Here is a 17,550-nt window from a genome sequence, read left to right as displayed (position 1 = left end):
GGCGGGCCAGGCACCGCCCGCCGCCCGCCAGCAGCAGCGCGGCGCCCAGCACCAGCAGCAGCATCGCGGCGCCCCGCACGGCCCCAGCCTATCGCCGCCGCCGTCCGCGCCCGCCCCGGCCCTTCCCCCGGCCCGCCCCCGCCGCGCCCCGGCAGCCGGGGCACCGGCCCAGCCTCATTCAAACGGCAGCAGCGCCCAGCAGGCCCGCCGGCTCCAGGTAACGTGCGGGTGGCCCGCTTCCGCCGCCGCCGCCTCGGGGCCTCCGCGGGAGGGGGGCGGGCGGGCCGGGAGGGGTCGCGGCGGCAGTGGCAGGCCGGCCCCGCCGGACCCCTTGGCTGCCGGGCCGCCCGCTGACCTTGCCCGCCCGCGGGGAGGGGGGCGATGCGGGCGGGGCGGGCCGCGGCGGGAAGCGGGGGCGCTGGCATCTCCCCCTGCAGCCCGCCCCACGCCGCTCACGCGTGGGAGGCCGCGCCCCTCTCCGTGCCCCTCCGCTCCCATGGGCGCGGGGCCGCCACGCACTCGCGCGCCCTTGGCGAGCGCCGTGAGCCCGTTCCCGGCCGCGGGAGCCGCGCCCCTGCGTGGGGCAGGGCCGGCGGGCCCTGCCCGGGGAAGGCCCGTCCCCTCGTCCCCTCCTTACAAAATTCCTCACAAAAAATTGCGTGGGCAGCAACCGAGCTCTCGAATTTGATCAAAACCCCTGAATTTCTGAGGATTACCGGAGCCAGCTAGTCCTCCTGAGCCTAGACCTCTCCCTTCCGATCGTGGTGCCCCACCACTGCTCTTTTTGTGGTAATTTCACTGTTTTTCAGTTGAGGCCTGTTTCCTAGCAGGCCCTGAAGCTGCCGCAGCAGCGGCCCAGCCTTCGGCAGAGATGCAAATAAGCCCTAACAATTAGATACCGTTTTTCTGCTTTAATAAAGGAGGCTGTGCATTTGGCTGGGGAGATGTTTTTTGTGCACTGGATCGGTTTTATCTTTATGTAACTTTCTGTACATGTCTCTTGTTCTTGAGCTGTTTTCACCCCATAGTGAGTTTAATGGTGATTCCCTGTGCATAGTCCAGCATCACCAGCTACTTAATTACAAAGAAATGTATTTTTAACCGCATGGCTGTACTAGCTGTAAAGCCCAAGGATTGCTTTGGGAACATGTAACGTCACCCGTGACTTGAAGTTATATTTTAGTTTAAAATTATTTCATATAGCTCACTTGAAATAATATATTCCATGTAAGTACCTTAATTTTTAGCTGTTTCAGAGAATACAGTTAAAGATGCATTAAAGAAGGAGAAATTGACATTTGAATACCTCCCTGCTTCTCAGTTTACTTATAATCTTTTTTCCTTGTTTAAAAGCATCTAGAGGTGGTTGAAGGTTGAGCTGTTTATCTCAGTGTGAGGGACTGCAAGGGGGAAAGATGAGTTCCTTTGGACTTATTTTCTTGTTGAAATACATGGAGTCAGCATGACTTACAAAATAATTGAGCAACTAAAACAGAGGTGCTATCTTGTATTGCAGAGCTAAGGGAGAACAGTCTTGCTGTTGGTAGCGTGTGTTAATTGAAAGCATGTTGGCTACCAAGCTGTCCCGGCCTCTCCTGAACTTCTCTGTGAAAGCCCTGAATTTCAAGGACCCAGGGAATGGCTTCAGGTAAGTAACTTGGTGGAGAAGAAGAAAGATCTTGAGATCTTGAGTAAAACACACATCGAGAGCTCATTTGATTTCAGTGGGACAGTTTATTTACAGAATCACAAGACGGTTGAGGTTGGCAGGGACCTCTGGAGGTCATCTGGTCCAAACCCCCCGCTCACACAGGGCCTCCTGGAGCTGGTTGCCCAGGACTGTGTCCAGACGGCTTTTGAATACCTCCGGGGATGGAGACGCCACAGCCTGCCTGGGCAACCTGTGCCAGTGCTCAGTCATTGAGCTGAGCACAGAGGAGATGGACTGTATATGCAAGGAGGGGTTGGCAACATGGGGTTTTTTTTTACACTTGGACAATCATCTGCAGTCAAAAGGGGATTGAGTAGAGCATTAATTCAGTGTCAAGCAAGGATTTATTCCTGAATATCAGCAAGTAGGCCTTGCTGCAGTGCAAGGAACTGTCATATATTTCTATGACTTCATTAAAGAGGCAATGAATCACATGAAATGAGAGAGAAAGCTGAGAGGGAGGGTTTTAGTGAGAAGCGGAGGTGGGCTGAGTAATGAAGCTGGTTTTTTCTGAACATGAACAGAAAATTGCCTATCTAATTCCTAGCTCTGAAAAAAATACGTTTTATATTGATATATGATGGGAACCCTAGTAGTCCAAATTCAGAGCAAGATGAGTGCTTTCACTGGCTTTACTTTAGAGCAGGGTTCCCAAACAATGGTGTGTGTACCACTAATTGTACATACGCCGTTTAGAAGTGGCTCATGGCCTGCTAAGCAGGAACTGCCACCTCCAGTGTTGTTCTACTGCTGTTGATGGTGGTGTCCAGCACCATCACTGTCAAGGATGGCTCCCGTAACAGGGAGTAGGGACCAAAGATAGCTAAGCTGTTAGAGATTGCCTATGCAAACAGACATAGGCCTTTTATCTCCTATTTACTCCACACACACAAAAGCTGCACCGGCAGGAATCTGCTGTGGCCTTAAAAATACAAATTAATGCTTTATTAACTTGAGAAAAGAATTTTCAGCATATTCTTTTTTTTCTTCTTCTTCTTCTTTTGTTTTGCTTACTGTGTATTTGTGCTTTGTGCGTCTTGTACTCAGGGAAAAACTGTGTTGCATTCTTTGAAGTACCCACAAGCTGCTAAACCTGAAATGGAAATCCAACTGTTCATCTGAAAGGCAGTATTGTCACTATACTGGTATCTTAATGCATTGAGGTAGTATTTATATACTTGACTCTTCAAGCTGAGGACTGCCTTTTTTGGCGTAACTGAACAAAAGCAAATGCATGGTTACAAGCGCAGATTCGATTCGAGGACCATCTGTGCATTTTAAAAGTCTCAGTTGCGGTCTCTAGAATTCAGTCATGCAGAATGACAAAAATGGCTCATGGTATGTTAGTGTACTGTGTAGGGGCTAACATCGCATACGCATCATAGCTGTTTCCGCTGATGACATTCCTGCTGATCAGCAGCCAGCATCTATTTTATGCCCTTGCCTTCAGGTCAAGGTAGGCAGAATGTCAAGTAGTTATTATCTGCAGGTTATTGTGAATAGAGTGCAGCAAATCTGCAGTGAAATAACAGGACTAGACATGACAATGAAAAACAAAAATCAAGTTCATGCAACTAAAGAAGTGTTATGAACATTTCTGGGCACTTTGAGACACACCAAGAAGCTCATTGTTGAGATGAAAGTTCCAAGCCAGGATGCAGGTCAGTGATGTTAACACAGACTTTGCCTGGGGACTGACCTTTGCAGCAATTAAATTAGCTGTAGCTATTTCAAGAGTTGATTGGGCTTGTGACACTCAAAGTTAGAAAAGGAGCTAAACTGTTGCAGGAAGGTGAGCGGACACCGTTGCCTGAATATGAATCAGCTCCTTTCCCATCTGGTTCAAAGCTTCTGCCCTAGCAGACCGTTTTTCCAGCCTTGTTTTCCCAAGGATGCAGCTCAGAGGCCAGAGTGTCCGCAGATTGCTGTTCGGTGTAGCACAGGTCACCCTGGGAGCGCCTGTGATGTCTGAGCAGGAGATAATTGTGAATGATTATGGAAATTCACTTAGAAGACAGAAGAGCGGCCTGGGAGATAAGCTCTGCTGAAGGGTAGATGTTGTTAGAGGGGCGAAAGGGTAGATGAAGTACAGCAAGTCTAGGGGAAGGCCAGAAGGCTCTGGGAGGGCAATGTTAGTGCCCAAAGCAAAAATGAAAAAGCTGATATAGTCCAGAGACGTGGCTGGCAAGGACAGAGGCTAGGGTCACGCTGGTGTGTTGTCTAGGCCCAGTTTTGATGAATGATGGCAAGACCTAAGACAGCATGATGCTACTGGTAGCATAGCTTTTCTAAATAGAATCTCACTCCCTGGAAGGCATTGTTACTTTGCTCTGGTCTGTCTTTGTGAACATGGTTTATCTTCCTGGGAGTCAGACATACTATGCGGAGGAGCTGCAGATCTGCATGGCAGGTATTGCTCAAAGACATAGCGTCTCTTAGCTTAAACAGTTGCTGCCGTGGTGTAACCCCAGCCAGCAACTAAGCACCATGCAGCCACTCCCCGCCTCCCCCTCCCCCCCCAAAAAAAGTAAAACTTGTGGGTTAAGAGCAGTTTAATAACTGAAGTAAAATAAAATATAGTACTAATTAATAATAATAAAAATATAATAATAATTGTAATAAAAAGAAATATAACAAAAAAAGGAAAAAAAAAAGAGAGAAATAAACCCCAAGAAAATGTAAGTGATGCACAATGCAGTTGCTCACCAGCCGCTGACCAATGCCTGAGCAGCGATCCACCCCTCCCGGCCAACTCCCTCCTGATTATATACTGAGCATGACGTTGTATGGTATGGAATATCCCTTTGGCTAGTTCAGGTCAGCTGTCCTGGCTGTGCTCCCTCCCAGCTTCTTGTATACCTGCTTGCTGGCAGAGCATGGGAAATTGAAAAATGCCTAATTTAGGATAAGCGTTACTTAGCAACACCTAAAACATCAGTGTGCTATCAACCTTATTCTCACACTAAATCCAAAACACACTGTACCAGCTACTAAGAAGAAAATTAACTCTATCCCAGCTGAAACCAGGACAGTTGCAAAGAGAGGCAATAAAATCTAAGAGTATCTAATGGGTAGACACTGCAGAGGAAGAAGTGTCATCCAGGATGACAGAAGGGTGGCGGTGTGTGTAAAAGCAGTGAGATAGATCCAAGCAAATTCAACCTTAGGCTGGGTATCAGAGACAATGCCACAGCAGAATACTTTCATCAGACAAATGAATAACTTCCCTTACCCCAGTTTTGTGCGTCTCTAAGTGAGAGCGTTGTTGCTGTTGGAAATGAAAACACTGTACTGCCCATTTTGCGGGTGGAAGCAGCTCTGTGCCTCGAGACCAGGAGCTATTTTAGAATTCTTGGTAACATCCAGACAGCTTCTGCAGCTGGAAATAGCATCAAGGTCTTTTGAGAAACAAATGTTTCATACTGTAGGAAACACACAGGCTCAGATTAAGGAGACCTGTAGACTGGATTCTGTCTTCTCAAATGACAGTATACATCATGTATATAGGCAACACTACATTCCTTTTCATGTGTATGCTGCAGCACCAGGGTACAGACAAGATATTCCATGCCTGATTGTTCTGTTTGGGTTTTTGTTTTTTTTTAACAGGCCTGTGCAAAGATTTTGCTTCCCTCTCTTGTCCCCATGTGGCAGCCGCTCTTATGCAAGTGAAGTCGATGAGGTGAGTGTGATTGTGGATTCCAGGAACTAGTTCTGCTGAGCTGGGGTTTTAAAATCCCTGAAGCCTGGTGACCAAATTCTTCTTTCCGATTTGCCAGAAAGACTCCGAGCTGGACCTCTCCAACATACTCCACATTCTTTCCTAGCATAGAGCTTCCATTGACGTAGCATGGTACATGCTGCTAAGGATGGAAATAAACAATCAGACTACTGCGTTTTTTCTATTTTTGGAACTCACTCAGCAGATGAAATCTTCCACCTTAGAGTGGAGGGAATTTGTATGACAAGCTCTTAATAAAGCACTCTTTCTGGAGTATGGTTGTGTAAAGAGACGTAAATAAATTGGTGTGTCCTCACCTCTTGATCTGGAGAGTGGCCCTCTAACAGCCCTCTCCTTGAAGGTGCTGTCTTGCCAGGAACAGTGCCAGGCAAAAGGAAGGGGGATGTTTTGCCCTCTTGCCTGTCTTGTGGCACAGAACTCAGCACTGTAGTGGTGCTAGAGCATGCACATCTTGCTCCATAACCCTGGGACAGAGTCTCAGAGGAATTCAGATATGGCCCTTGCATCACTGCTGGGCTTCTAGTGTGACCCTGATCAGTCCTTGTGTATGCTGGGGAAAAGCCAAGTTTCTAGTTTGTTAAAAGACATGAGTTGGAATGAATTGCAAGTAATTATTACCTAATCCCACCCACAGCAGCACCTTCCTGCATGTGCACTTGTTGCTGCTCTGCTGGAATGTCTGATACACCATGCAATTTTTAGCATGTCACCTAACTGCTGCCTCTCTTTGGGTTAGAAGAAGGGGGTTGGAGAAGGAAGGAGGTATACTTCTATTTAAATTGTAGGTTGGAAAAACAAGAAGACCAAAAAACAAGCAAAAAGACTGCTGACCAACTGATCTTAATTTCAAATATTAAACCCACTTGATTCTGCTTAGCTTTTAAAACCCAGCACTAGAGGGTTTACATGCTAGAGAGAGAAAGATGAGTGAGCAGTCAGTAAGGTTAACACATATCCTTTCTTCAGTCAAGCTGTCTTGCCCATGCCCTATGGGCTGCATGGCACAGCAGAGTGGACTCCTGCCTGCTTTGAACATATAGGAACAGTTCCTACCGAAGGGAAAACATGTCTTGGGAACTGTCTGGTATATTTTCAGATTTCAAGATGGATGTGAACTGCCAGAGAATGGTGGTTTGCTTGGTCTCTTTGCCTTGGGAGCCTGTTGCCAGAGGTGCTGAACTTCTCTTTGTGTTGGGAGGACAGTGATCCTGCCTCACTGGAGTGAATTTGGTATGAAACCTTCGTTTCCCGTCTTCAGGAGGCACTGGGTGGCAGTAGCTGGCAACGAGTGTAGAGAACGTCCCTGGAACGGACTGCTCCTGCCAAGGACATGGTTTTGTTCTGTATACTGTAAATCACTGATTTCAAATACTCAATTCCACTGCATTTTGTTTTGTTTTGTTTTGCAGATTGGCAGCAGAGCTGTGCTTATAACGGGTTGTGACTCAGGGTTTGGATTTGCCTTGGCCAAGCACCTGCATACCAAAGGCTTCATTGTTTACGCTGGCTGCCTGCAAAAGGTAGAGAAAACAAAAACTGTATTCTTCACCTGTGGCACTTGCACAGACATGTAGCAAATCCAATCTTCCCTCTCCACGCTGCACAGCTTTCTGCCAAGGAGAGGGAGGGTGGTTGGTAGCCCAAAGGGAAAGACACAGGTGCTTGAATTTCATAGAGCATAACCTGGTCTAGACCAGAACCAGGACTGAACGGTATCTAGGCAGGTTCCTACTTGAATCACAGCATTGTGGTCTGTTCCATATCTGTTGGACTGGAACCCCAAATCTCATTTTATAGGCTTATCCATAAGCAAATTTTGGCATCGGGTTGAGTCTGGACCTTTGGCCCCGCTGTCAGACTGTACATATTTACGCAGGGTTTATTTTGATTAATTGTGACATACACCAAGCCACCAGTGATTTTATGGCATGTGGTATGAGCATATTTTTGTATATTCATGAGTATAGCCATGCCTCAGTGTGTATTGAGGGTCTCCTGAAATCACTGTGAAGGCAATAGAGTTCCACTAGTGCAAATGAGAGCAGAATCAGGCCACGGGTAGCTTACTGACGCAGTCTTTATACACTCTTCAGGAGCGCTCTGTATGGCAGTCAGAGATGCCTGGTCATGGAGAATAGGAGAGAGCTTTAGCCTCTCTCTCGTTGTGAAGCACTGCACTTTTTTAGCTGCATGGCCATTTCCCAACAGAAACAAACTTACTCCTCAGGATATCTTGGGATGGGTCAGTTATTTTGATCCTAATCTTTTAGGTCACTCATCACTATAAATGTATCTTGAATAGTTACTTTATTTAAAGAGAATTTGTCAGGTGTTTTTTAATGTTATCAGTACTCTTTCTGCTGTTAATTTTTCCATTATTACTAAGTTTTGCTTAAATTATTAGTTTCTTTCTGCTGCATTTGTTCAAAAGAGAAGTTTGTGTTTCGATAGCTCTGTCCCTTGTGATGTCTCAGCTTTGGGTCAAGGGTTTATTTGTTAACCTGGGCTCCCTCTACAGGCTTCACAGCAGAACAAGACACTTGTACAAACTGCTGCTTTTCAAAAGGTGTCAAGAAGAGAGAGGGTAGATGAGTACTTTTTTGGCAGATGTTTCTACTCAACTTTTGTAACTGAAGATCAACATTAGAGAATAAAAGAACGTTGCAGACTTAAAAACCACTGTTCAGAATAATAGCCTGCCTCTATGTTGACAGGAGCCAAAAATTTCAGAGCTGCAAAGTTACTTCTGGGTTTCACTTCCTCTGTCTGAGCTGCCAGAAAGACCTGATTTTCAGTGAGCGTGTCTTTAACTGTCACTGAAACCTCCCTTCCATTTTGGTGTCTTCAGTACTCATTCTACTGAATGCATGTTAGTGGAAAATCTTGGCCTCTGACAATTTTAGCATAAGCTGACGTGCAGCAGCATGCCAGAACTCTTTTAGGCTTTGATCAGTATTTATTTCCTCACCAAAAATCAGCAGAAAGGTGTGCTGTATCACTGTGTAATTAAATATTGCTCCTTTAGCTGGATTCACATCCCACATTCCAAAATCTGCGTGACTATGGCAAGACTGGTAACAGCAGTTGTCATCAGAAAAACACTGTAAAATGCCAAAGCTCCTTGGTTAACAGGCTGACCTCCTATGTGTCTTCAGGCCATATACTTTATGTAGAACTGCTCTGTAGAACTAAAACAACTCCAGGAACCTAAGCTGATTTCTCATTGAGCCACAGGTTTCACTAGCAGAACCATAAGCAGAATTCTGATCAGAGTGTAATTATTGCTGGTGCTGATTTTAGGGGCAGAAAAAGCCTAGTGTGTTTTTAGGTGCTAGATAGAAGTGGAGGTGGAAATAAGAAGCATCATGATTTGCTTGGGTATATTTGACCTAGCCCTGACAGAGAGGAAATGACTGTAAAACTTCAGTGTTATTTTCATGGGACTGTTTTTCACAGCACACCTGCACATCAGAAGCATACTCCAGCTTGGGGAGCCATTGTGTCCTCAGGGTATGCACTGTTCTTAGGAACGTCACGTCTTTATTGCAGATTAAAAGTGTGTGCAGTGCTGACTCTTCATCAGGAAAGGTTTCCTAGAGTGGCCAGATCCTGAGTGCCTGACTATTTTTACTGAAGGAAACCTGAGAGAGGTGTTTAGGGTCACGTCTGAGAGGAACCCAAGGATGGATCTGTGCTAACAGTGCGCTATTTCATGCACAGTTTCTTCCTAACATTTTCACTGGCAAATATATTCCTGTGAGAGTTGTGTTGACGCTTCATTGCCAAAAGACAGTGGTAGACTGGATCCAATGAACGATCACGCTGCAGCTGTCTTATTTTTTCCTCTTTGGTTAATAGCTGGAGGAGCCAGCTGACACACGATGAAGAAGGTATTTTTCCATCAGTATCTGTTACCAGTGGACATATGTGATGTTTGTCACAGCTGTCAGGATTGTGGTGGAACCCCTGTTTGCTTTGCTTTGTGTGCTCAGGCCTGTTGGGGCTTGCAGGGGGATGAGAAGGCAGAGGTTATCTGAGCAAGCCAGCATGCAGGCCAGTTACTGTAGGGCTCAACAAGAGTGCTCAGAGCCACAGGGTGTTACATACCACTTCAAGGACACGCTGATAAAGATACAAGCTGAAGCCATGGGCCGCAGAGGGCGACCATGGAAAGAGGAGGATGAGGCGGCGCTGTGCTTTTTCAGCATGCAAGAGCTGGGCCCTCTTGCCATGGGGACAGTGGACCCTGGGGCTGACAGTAGAAATGTACTGGTCTCTTGGCGTAGCATGAGAAGGCCCTTCCGCTGCTGCGTATGGGCCCGGGGGTTGTGGGACAGGCTGCATCCCGTGCCAGGAGAGCATGACACAATCACAGGGTGCCTAACTTAAACACCGCCCATCTGCCCTTTCTGAAGAGCCAAGGGAATGGCCCTGTGGGTCTGGGTTAATGCCCAGGGTCCAACTCTTGGCCAGGATCCCAGTCCCAAGGGTCCCTGTCCAAGTACCCAGCTGTGTGTGGGTCGAGGGCAGGAGGGATGTTGGCTTGCTGAGCCAACCCTGTAAGGGAGGAAGAAGAGGATGCTGTGGAGGTCCCAGTAGAGCTTACGAGACCTCTGAGGCTGGTGTGTTGCTGTGGCCCAGAGATTTTGCAGCACCTCACAGACCTGGGATTGGGGAAAGAAGCACCTTGGCCTTATTGTTCTTCCTCTTCCCTTTAGCCATATCTGCTGTTTCCAAGGGACTTGCATGCTTGCATTTGCTCATTCCCCATTGGCATTCCCACATGTGCCACTTGTGTACTTTTCAATGCTTTGTCATACACACTGGCTTCGGCACCACAGTGCTTTTGAGTGAGCAGCAAACTTAGCACGAAACTATTTTCAGTCACCGTAAAATCCAACACCACTAAGCTGTGCATGGGACTTTTAACTGTTCCATTTTGTATGCAGTATGCTTCCGTGTGAAGAGAGTGCAGTAGATGCCTTCTCTTAAGGACAAACACTAACCGGTATTAACAGTCTGCAGTGGAATAAGGAGGGTTGGAGAAGAAGACAGAGGAGACGTCAGGTACTTAAGCTAGTGATCCGTCTGTGAGCAGAGTGGATAAGCCCAGGAATGAGAGGAGCCAGGAGAAGGTTTTTTGGAAGACAGGTGGCACAGAGACAGGGGGACGTATGGCCACCCTTGTGTGGTATCTAAAGCGTGGTGTGTGAAGGGAACTCTCACTTGAGGGGCCAAATGGGCAGCCTGGGTTCAGACTGCAGAGACAAGCACCATCTCGTTGACAACTGACTGCTGGCAGTCTCTGACGGGGAGCGCCTGTGGCTCGAGGTGTTTAGAACGATCTAATGTCATTCAGCAGTCAGGAAACAGCCCTGCTATGAAGAACTGGCCTGTTCCAGGTCAGAGGGAAAAAAGCTATCTATCCAAAAAAGCCTCATCTATCGGGAGTGAAGAGTACTCCGATGCTTGCCTGCTGATGCTGACACAGCGAGCAGGGCTACCTGGAGGGTTGGGTGGTGGGAGAAGAAGAGCTGAGCAGCCATCAGATGATCCTGTGGGACATGCTCCATGTCTAGCCTGTTAATGGCTAGAAGTAAAAGACTTCTAGTGAGGGATGGTATTGAGGGGACAGAGGGAATTTCTTACAGTAAAGACAGGGATGTTCCCAAAAAGTGATTATTTGCAGAGCTAGACCTCACCATCCTCTACAAAAGTACCCTGGAGTGGCCAGCACAGTCCAGTAGTTTAGAACCATGGGAGCGATTCAGGGATAGTCCCAAACTCATATTACTATCCCATGTCTGTGTCCTGGAAGCACCATAGCCAGGCTTCGCCGCTGCGAAGGGACTAGCTCTGGGCGTGGCAGCCTTGTTGCTAGCATCGTCTGGCCCATGTGAAAGGTATCTGTCTCAGGGGTTGGCTGCAGTTAATTGGCTGGGCTGTGAGTGGATATGTGTATACTGGGGGAATCTGTTGTTCTGAGCTGAGAAAAAAGGAGTGGAGATGGGAAATGGGAGTGAGAAGAAGCTCGGGGGAGGAGGCAGAGAAGAGAGCAAGATGCTGGAGAAGACGCTGGGGGGAATTGCTAGCAGGGAAGCTGGCCAGGCACTTGATGATCGGACTCTGTAGGAGTCTGTTGGAGGCAGTAGATACGTTTCCAGGCAGTGGGAGCTGTGTGCGTAGATGAGCTGAAGGGAGAGAGCAGTGGGCAGGCAGACCCTCTTCTAGGACTGTCACTCCCAGAGCTGGCAACGTGACTGAGAAGCATGTGCAACATACATGTGCAGCCACTCACTGGCTATTTTATACCATAACCCCGCCAAGCTATTTGCTGTGCCCTGTATGCAAGCCAAAGTGAGGATGGCACCACATTCCCACCACTGTGGCAGTGGGGCATAGCTTGATCTCAGGAGCTTGTACTGGGCAGGAGTTGCCTTGCTGGGGCAGATCCAGCTCTGGCTGCTTTCTTGGTGGTCGAAGCAGTTTGTACCAGCTGACTCGGTGGCAGGGCTCGTGGTCAGATGGAGATGCTCGAGGAATGGTGTTCTGCAGGAGCAGCCCTGTCTGTTCCCCTTCCTCTTAGAGCTGCAGGACTGTCCTGATTATTCTGTGACTGCCCTGTGCACTCTCTTTTGCTTGATTTTATGGTTGCTATGCATTTGATATTCTACACAAGCTCTTTGGCCAGATTCACACAAGCACTTTCTTCCCCTCTAGGACAAGGGAGATGGTGGCTCCAAGGATCTGGACAACATGAACAGTGATCGAATGAGAACTGTCCAGCTCAACGTCTGTGACAGCAAAGAAGTGGACCGAGCAGTGGACCACGTGAATAGCAGCCTTGAGGACCCAGAGAAAGGTAGGTGCATGCAATGGGCTCTAAGGTCACATAGGTGGCAGGAGCTCCCTCAGCTGGGCTCTGAGAGCATTTTCACGGCATATATCAAAAGCTGAGCATATGATTGAAGGGCATAAAGCTTTGAGGAGCAGCAGTGCAGAGCAAATGGCCTGTTTAAATGTTGTGCCATATCAGAAAGCAGCTTCCCACTTAAGACAGCATCTACAAAGAAAACTGCTTTTTTCTCCACTAGCTCCTATAGGGACATTAGCAGAAATCAGGGTGGTGTTCATGGCCCTGGGATTAGTGCTTTATTCCTGTGACCTGAAGTTTATTGTGACTCCCTTTACATTGTAAAACCTGGCCACTGCCCAAAGATTGAGGATTAGCAACGGAAATGTCTCCCCCAAGCTTTCAAAAGGCAAAGGAAATGGAGAGGTTTTCCAAAGGATTTCCCATGAAGCCAGCTGAATATCATTAATGCCATTGCAGATATTACCATATATTACAGATTTCAGAGTTCAGGGGGTAGCTGTAACTGACTTCCTTAGCCTGCCTACCTCATTCTGCTGAGGTGATGACAGCAAATTCTGTTCCACTGCTGTGAAAATCCCAGTTGCTCATGCATTCCTGAAACACTTCCACGCTTTGGTGAACTACATTTTTCCCCTAAAGAACATCCACACTTCAACACATGGGGGTTGTTTAAAAGCAGAACAACTAGTAATGTTTTATTTTGGATTTTGCATAAACCTATTTCTTTTACTTTTCTTTATATTTAATTTTTATGTATGGATCTTCTATATAAATTAAGTTTTCTAGCCCTGTATTCTCAAGCATAGGCCAGGATGAAGTTGCCTTTTCTGGGCTGCTTCTGAGAACACTGAGTTGGACACAGATAACAGTGAGTTTTTTCTAAACAGCAGAGAGAAGCCATCCCAGACCTTTCTCAGTCTATTTCCTGTGCAATTAGAATATTATATGAAGGGAGCTCATTTTATTCCAAATTCCTTTTTAATCTTTCTTTTCATTGCCAAATGAGTTGGTAGCTTCAGTTGTTGCCATCTTGGTTGCAGCAGAATAAAGGGGAGAGGCTGTGGCATGCGTGCCCACCCATGTCCACCCATGCCCACATCCCCCTTCCCAGCATTGCAGACTTTCTAGTTCTTATGGTGACACAAGGGGTTTTACTTTGAAAGAATTCCTCTTCTGTTTCTTACAAGGTCTTTCCTATTCTTATTATTTGCATTTAGAGACTATATTTTGCTTCTTGTAAAAAATCACGACAGATAAAAAGAGAATGGCAAGGAGAACAGCTTAGACAAGGCTGAAGTTCTCTGTTTGCTGGCTCAGAACTTCCCGGGAAGCCTTATTCACGGTACTTTGTGGCTGCAGTGTTTAGCAGTACAGGCAGATCCTGATTGTGGTTATATTTGCTCAGGAGACTGAAGTTTGCTCTGGACTCCCTTCTGTCTGGCTTCCATCATTACAAGTCGTAATGAAAAGCTCTGTTGTGCGGTTCAATAATCTATTAGCAAGGCCTTTTCCAAGCTGTTCTCATTAGTCTCACAGAGGGAAAGCTTTCTGCTTGATTTTGTCTTCTAGGGCTCTGGGGGCTGGTTAACAATGCTGGGATCTCCACATTTGGGGAAGTCGAGTTCACCAGCATGGACACCTACATGGAGGTAGCTGAAGTCAACCTGTGGGGGACTGTGCGAACCACCAAGGCTTTCCTCCCACTCATCCGGAGGTCAAAGGGTGAGTGATCTCCTCCTGACTGGTACTCCCTGGAGCAGGTCCCTCATCCTGCCCCATGTCTTGCTGTGTTAGAGGCCAAAAGGTCTATTACACTTCTCTCTGCGCCATTGGCCACCTTCATACCTTTACAGACAGAATGTGACCCACAGCATACACACAAATGACAGATTTCCTAACCGCTCTGAGTTGCACAGCAAGGCAGCAGTCCTGAAAACCAGTTATTATTTCTCTTTCCCATCTGTGCTGCCTTCTCCTGCAACATCCCACACAAGATCTAATCCATCATACCTGCTTTTACGTGTTCAGAAGCTGCAGCTCACCATAAATTGCAGTGCCAGGAGCAATCCTCCCCTCTATACAAAAACTAGCTGTACCAGAGCTGGCTGGGTGGGCAGCAGCAGTGTACTATGACGTGCTTCTTGCAGGGAAGTTGTCAGCTGTGCGCTGTGTTACTTTGGGAGCTTGTAACGTGTGAGAGGTGGGGTTTGTACAGCAAAGGAACGCAGATCTGGAGCTTGCATGGGTCTTGGCATAAAGAGGCAAAAGCTTTCCTGTACTGGGGCCAACTACCTGACTACATGAGAGTATTTTTTACTCGTGATGCATCCACAGACATTAACAATGTTGTCCTGTGCTGCAGACCTGGGCTGTATGTGGCCCAGGCAGTATTTCTTCCACTACAGAAGGGTATCCACTTCTGTGGTCAAAGCTTCTCTTTCTAACACAACTCAGCAATGAGCGCTGATAGAAAGTGCAGAGAACTGCAACCTCTGATTAGACTGCAGTATCCAGTCTCCTACCAGCATTCTCCCCAGCAAAAGTAGATGGCTTCTGGAGAGGAGAAAGGCCCCAGCTCTGTGCCTGGAGCCATAATCCAACTGTCACACAGAAGAGGGTGCGGTGGACTTAGACTGCTCTGACCATTTGTGGTGCTGGAGCAATCCATTCCCTTTTAAGAGGCAGACACTATAAGCCACCATTGGGCTACTGGATTTTGTGCCTTTGACTTGCAAATAAACAAGCTCAGCCTTGGTGCCAGAGGCTTTCTTTGCTGATGCTTCCTCTTGCCTGGGCTCAGCCCTGATTGCTGCTGAGCAATCCTGTTTCCCACCATGCAAGCTCTGTTCAGCCTCCTCTGTGTTCCCCGTAGCACTGAGCTTTGTATGTCACCGTGTGCCTGTTCCCTCCGGTATAATGAACCAGGGAGCACAAGCAATGGGCTTCTCCTCCTCCTACCTGAAGGCTGTTGCATAGGACAGCAATGCTCAGATAGAGCCACGAGCAGGCCTGCCAGGCAGCCCTTACAGATGTGCAGTGGGCGAGTGGGTGCCCGTTCAGGAATCTGTTGGGTGGTGTGTGTCAGGTATCTGCTCTGGATCAGGTACCACAGCTCAGCTGTGCTTTGCCTGGCCTCTGCCTAGGTCGTGTGGTGAACATCAGTAGCATGATGGGTCGGATGGGCAGTCCTGCCCGGTCACCGTACTGCATCACCAAGTTTGGTGTGGAAGCCTTCTCCGACTGCCTGCGGTATGAAATGCAGCCCCAGGGGGTGATGGTCAGCATCGTGGAGCCTGGCAATTTCATAGCTGCCACCAACCTGTACAGCCCCGAGCGAATCAAAGCCATAGCTGACAAAATGTGGGACGAGCTCCCTGAGATAGTGCGCAAAGACTATGGCAGGAAGTACTTCGATGAGCAGGTCAGCAAGATGGAGACGTACTGCAACAGTGGCTCGACAGACACCTCACCGGTCATCGAAAGCGTCGCCCACGCGCTCACCTCCACGACCCCCTACACCCGCTACCACCCCATGGATTACTACTGGTGGCTGCGCATGCAGATCATGACGCACATGCCTGCTGCCATTGCAGATCGGCTCTATGTCTATTGAGGCCTCACACTCCTAGGCTACCCATGTGGGAAATTTGTTTTAAAGAGAGCATCGTACACACTTCCCATTAGTCCTTTTTAAATTTTTCTAACCTCATTTCAGAGTACTGTATTTTAGCTCTAAAGGGTTCATTTAAACATCTAACATAACCTAAAGGGCAGTAATTTGCAAGGGATGCTTCATAGGCAGGAATATGTTATGTTTGTGCAGGGACATTGATTCTTTGCTATTTATTTCATGTAATCCTTTTTGTTTTCACCTCAAATATGAAGTTATAATCATTATTTAAACTGCAATTGCTCTGAAGTGTTTTCAGAATAATTTCTGCTGATGGCCAAACACAATCTTCACAATTCCTGCCTAGGATGCAGCCTTCACACCATAAAACAGAGGCCCTCCATGCCATGACGGCAAACCACTGCCTCCTGATGACAAAGAGCGTCCAACAGACTTTTCGAGGCCTGGTCACAGTAGCCCAAGGCAGAGCAGAGACTTCTTTAATTTGGGGATCAGAACTCAAAATGCTCGAGGTGCTGAAACTGAGCAACTGACCCTGTCCCTTTCTCTCTTAGAATTATACTGATGAAACCTTAGAGAAAAGGAACCAGTCTGCTTTTCTTGCATGCTTTCTTGCAAAGGAGTTCAATGGTCCAGGGACTCAATCCTGCAGACCTTTCCCACAGGAGTTTCTTACTCATATGAGCATTCCCATGAGTGTGAGCAGCTTTACGCACAGGACTGCAGGTGTCAGGATTGGCCTGTAGTAACATTTCTCTTCTCTTCAACAGTAATTGAATGTCAACTCCAGACTTAGTTTGGAGAAGAGCTTCACTCTAGCTCCTATAATTTGTGAGGATCACCGCAGAGCAGAGGGAAGCAGAGAGGGTTATAGTCACATCACTGAATGCTGTTCTTACCAGGGACCTCAGAGTTACACCGAAGTATTTGTACAGCACCTTGCACAGAAGGGCCTTAACCCTGACCACGGCCTCTAGGCACTATTGCAGTGCAGGTAATTAATAACAATAATAACTTTAATTGAAGGAGTCACTGAGCTGAAATACATCTAACATGATACAAATCTAACAGAACATCCATAACAATGAAGTTAACTTTAAGAGCAGTTTCATTTCCATGATGGTTGTTTACATGTCTGAGAAACATTTGTTTTGTACCGTAAGAAAAGAAAAAACCATAAAAGATCCTTTCATGGGAAAATGTGGAAAGGGTTAATTTTTTTTAAGCTTGAAAGGTGAAAAACACAAGTAATTAAAATACCATTGTTAGCAAAGTTAAAGAGAAGAGATCTCACGTGCTCTAGTAACATACCATGACATGATCAAACTCCTTTGGCTTAATAAATGTATACATGAATGGTAACAAAATTCAGAGGCTCCCTCTCTTTATTTTTTAATATTTAAGGTGAAAAGCTCATATTCATTAGTGGTGGGGTTTTTAATTTGGTGAGGTTCATGCCTGTTATGCATACACACTGTATTCAGAGGCTGATTTGCAGTCTTGGGTCTTACATGTCCATGTTGGATAGTGCAAGACTTCTATAGGAGCACCAGATGTATCCTGCGTCTCCTGACAAATATGTCTAACCC

The 17,550-nt window shown here is 47.0% G+C and overlaps 1 protein-coding gene across 1 annotated transcript; it reads left to right on the top strand.

Moving 5' to 3' along the window:
• Positions 1 to 29: 29 nt before the first annotated feature.
• On the top strand, positions 30 to 17,328 carry BDH1 (3-hydroxybutyrate dehydrogenase 1). The gene is made up of 7 exons (XM_050902716.1): positions 30 to 217; positions 1,517 to 1,648; positions 5,321 to 5,393; positions 6,863 to 6,973; positions 12,174 to 12,315; positions 13,900 to 14,052; positions 15,474 to 17,328. Exons 2-7 carry the CDS (start codon positions 1,566 to 1,568, stop codon positions 15,941 to 15,943), a joined length of 1,032 nt encoding a protein of 343 aa, XP_050758673.1. The 5' UTR covers positions 30 to 217; positions 1,517 to 1,565; the 3' UTR covers positions 15,944 to 17,328.
• The last annotated feature ends 222 nt before the right edge of the window (positions 17,329 to 17,550 follow it).

This window comes from Gymnogyps californianus, chromosome 10 (genome assembly GCF_018139145.2).
Source record: "Gymnogyps californianus isolate 813 chromosome 10, ASM1813914v2, whole genome shotgun sequence".
In the NCBI taxonomy this organism is placed as follows: domain Eukaryota; kingdom Metazoa; phylum Chordata; class Aves; order Accipitriformes; family Cathartidae; genus Gymnogyps; species Gymnogyps californianus.
Note: the sequence above shows the minus strand (reverse complement) of the source record. Positions and strands in the feature narration are given on the sequence as shown.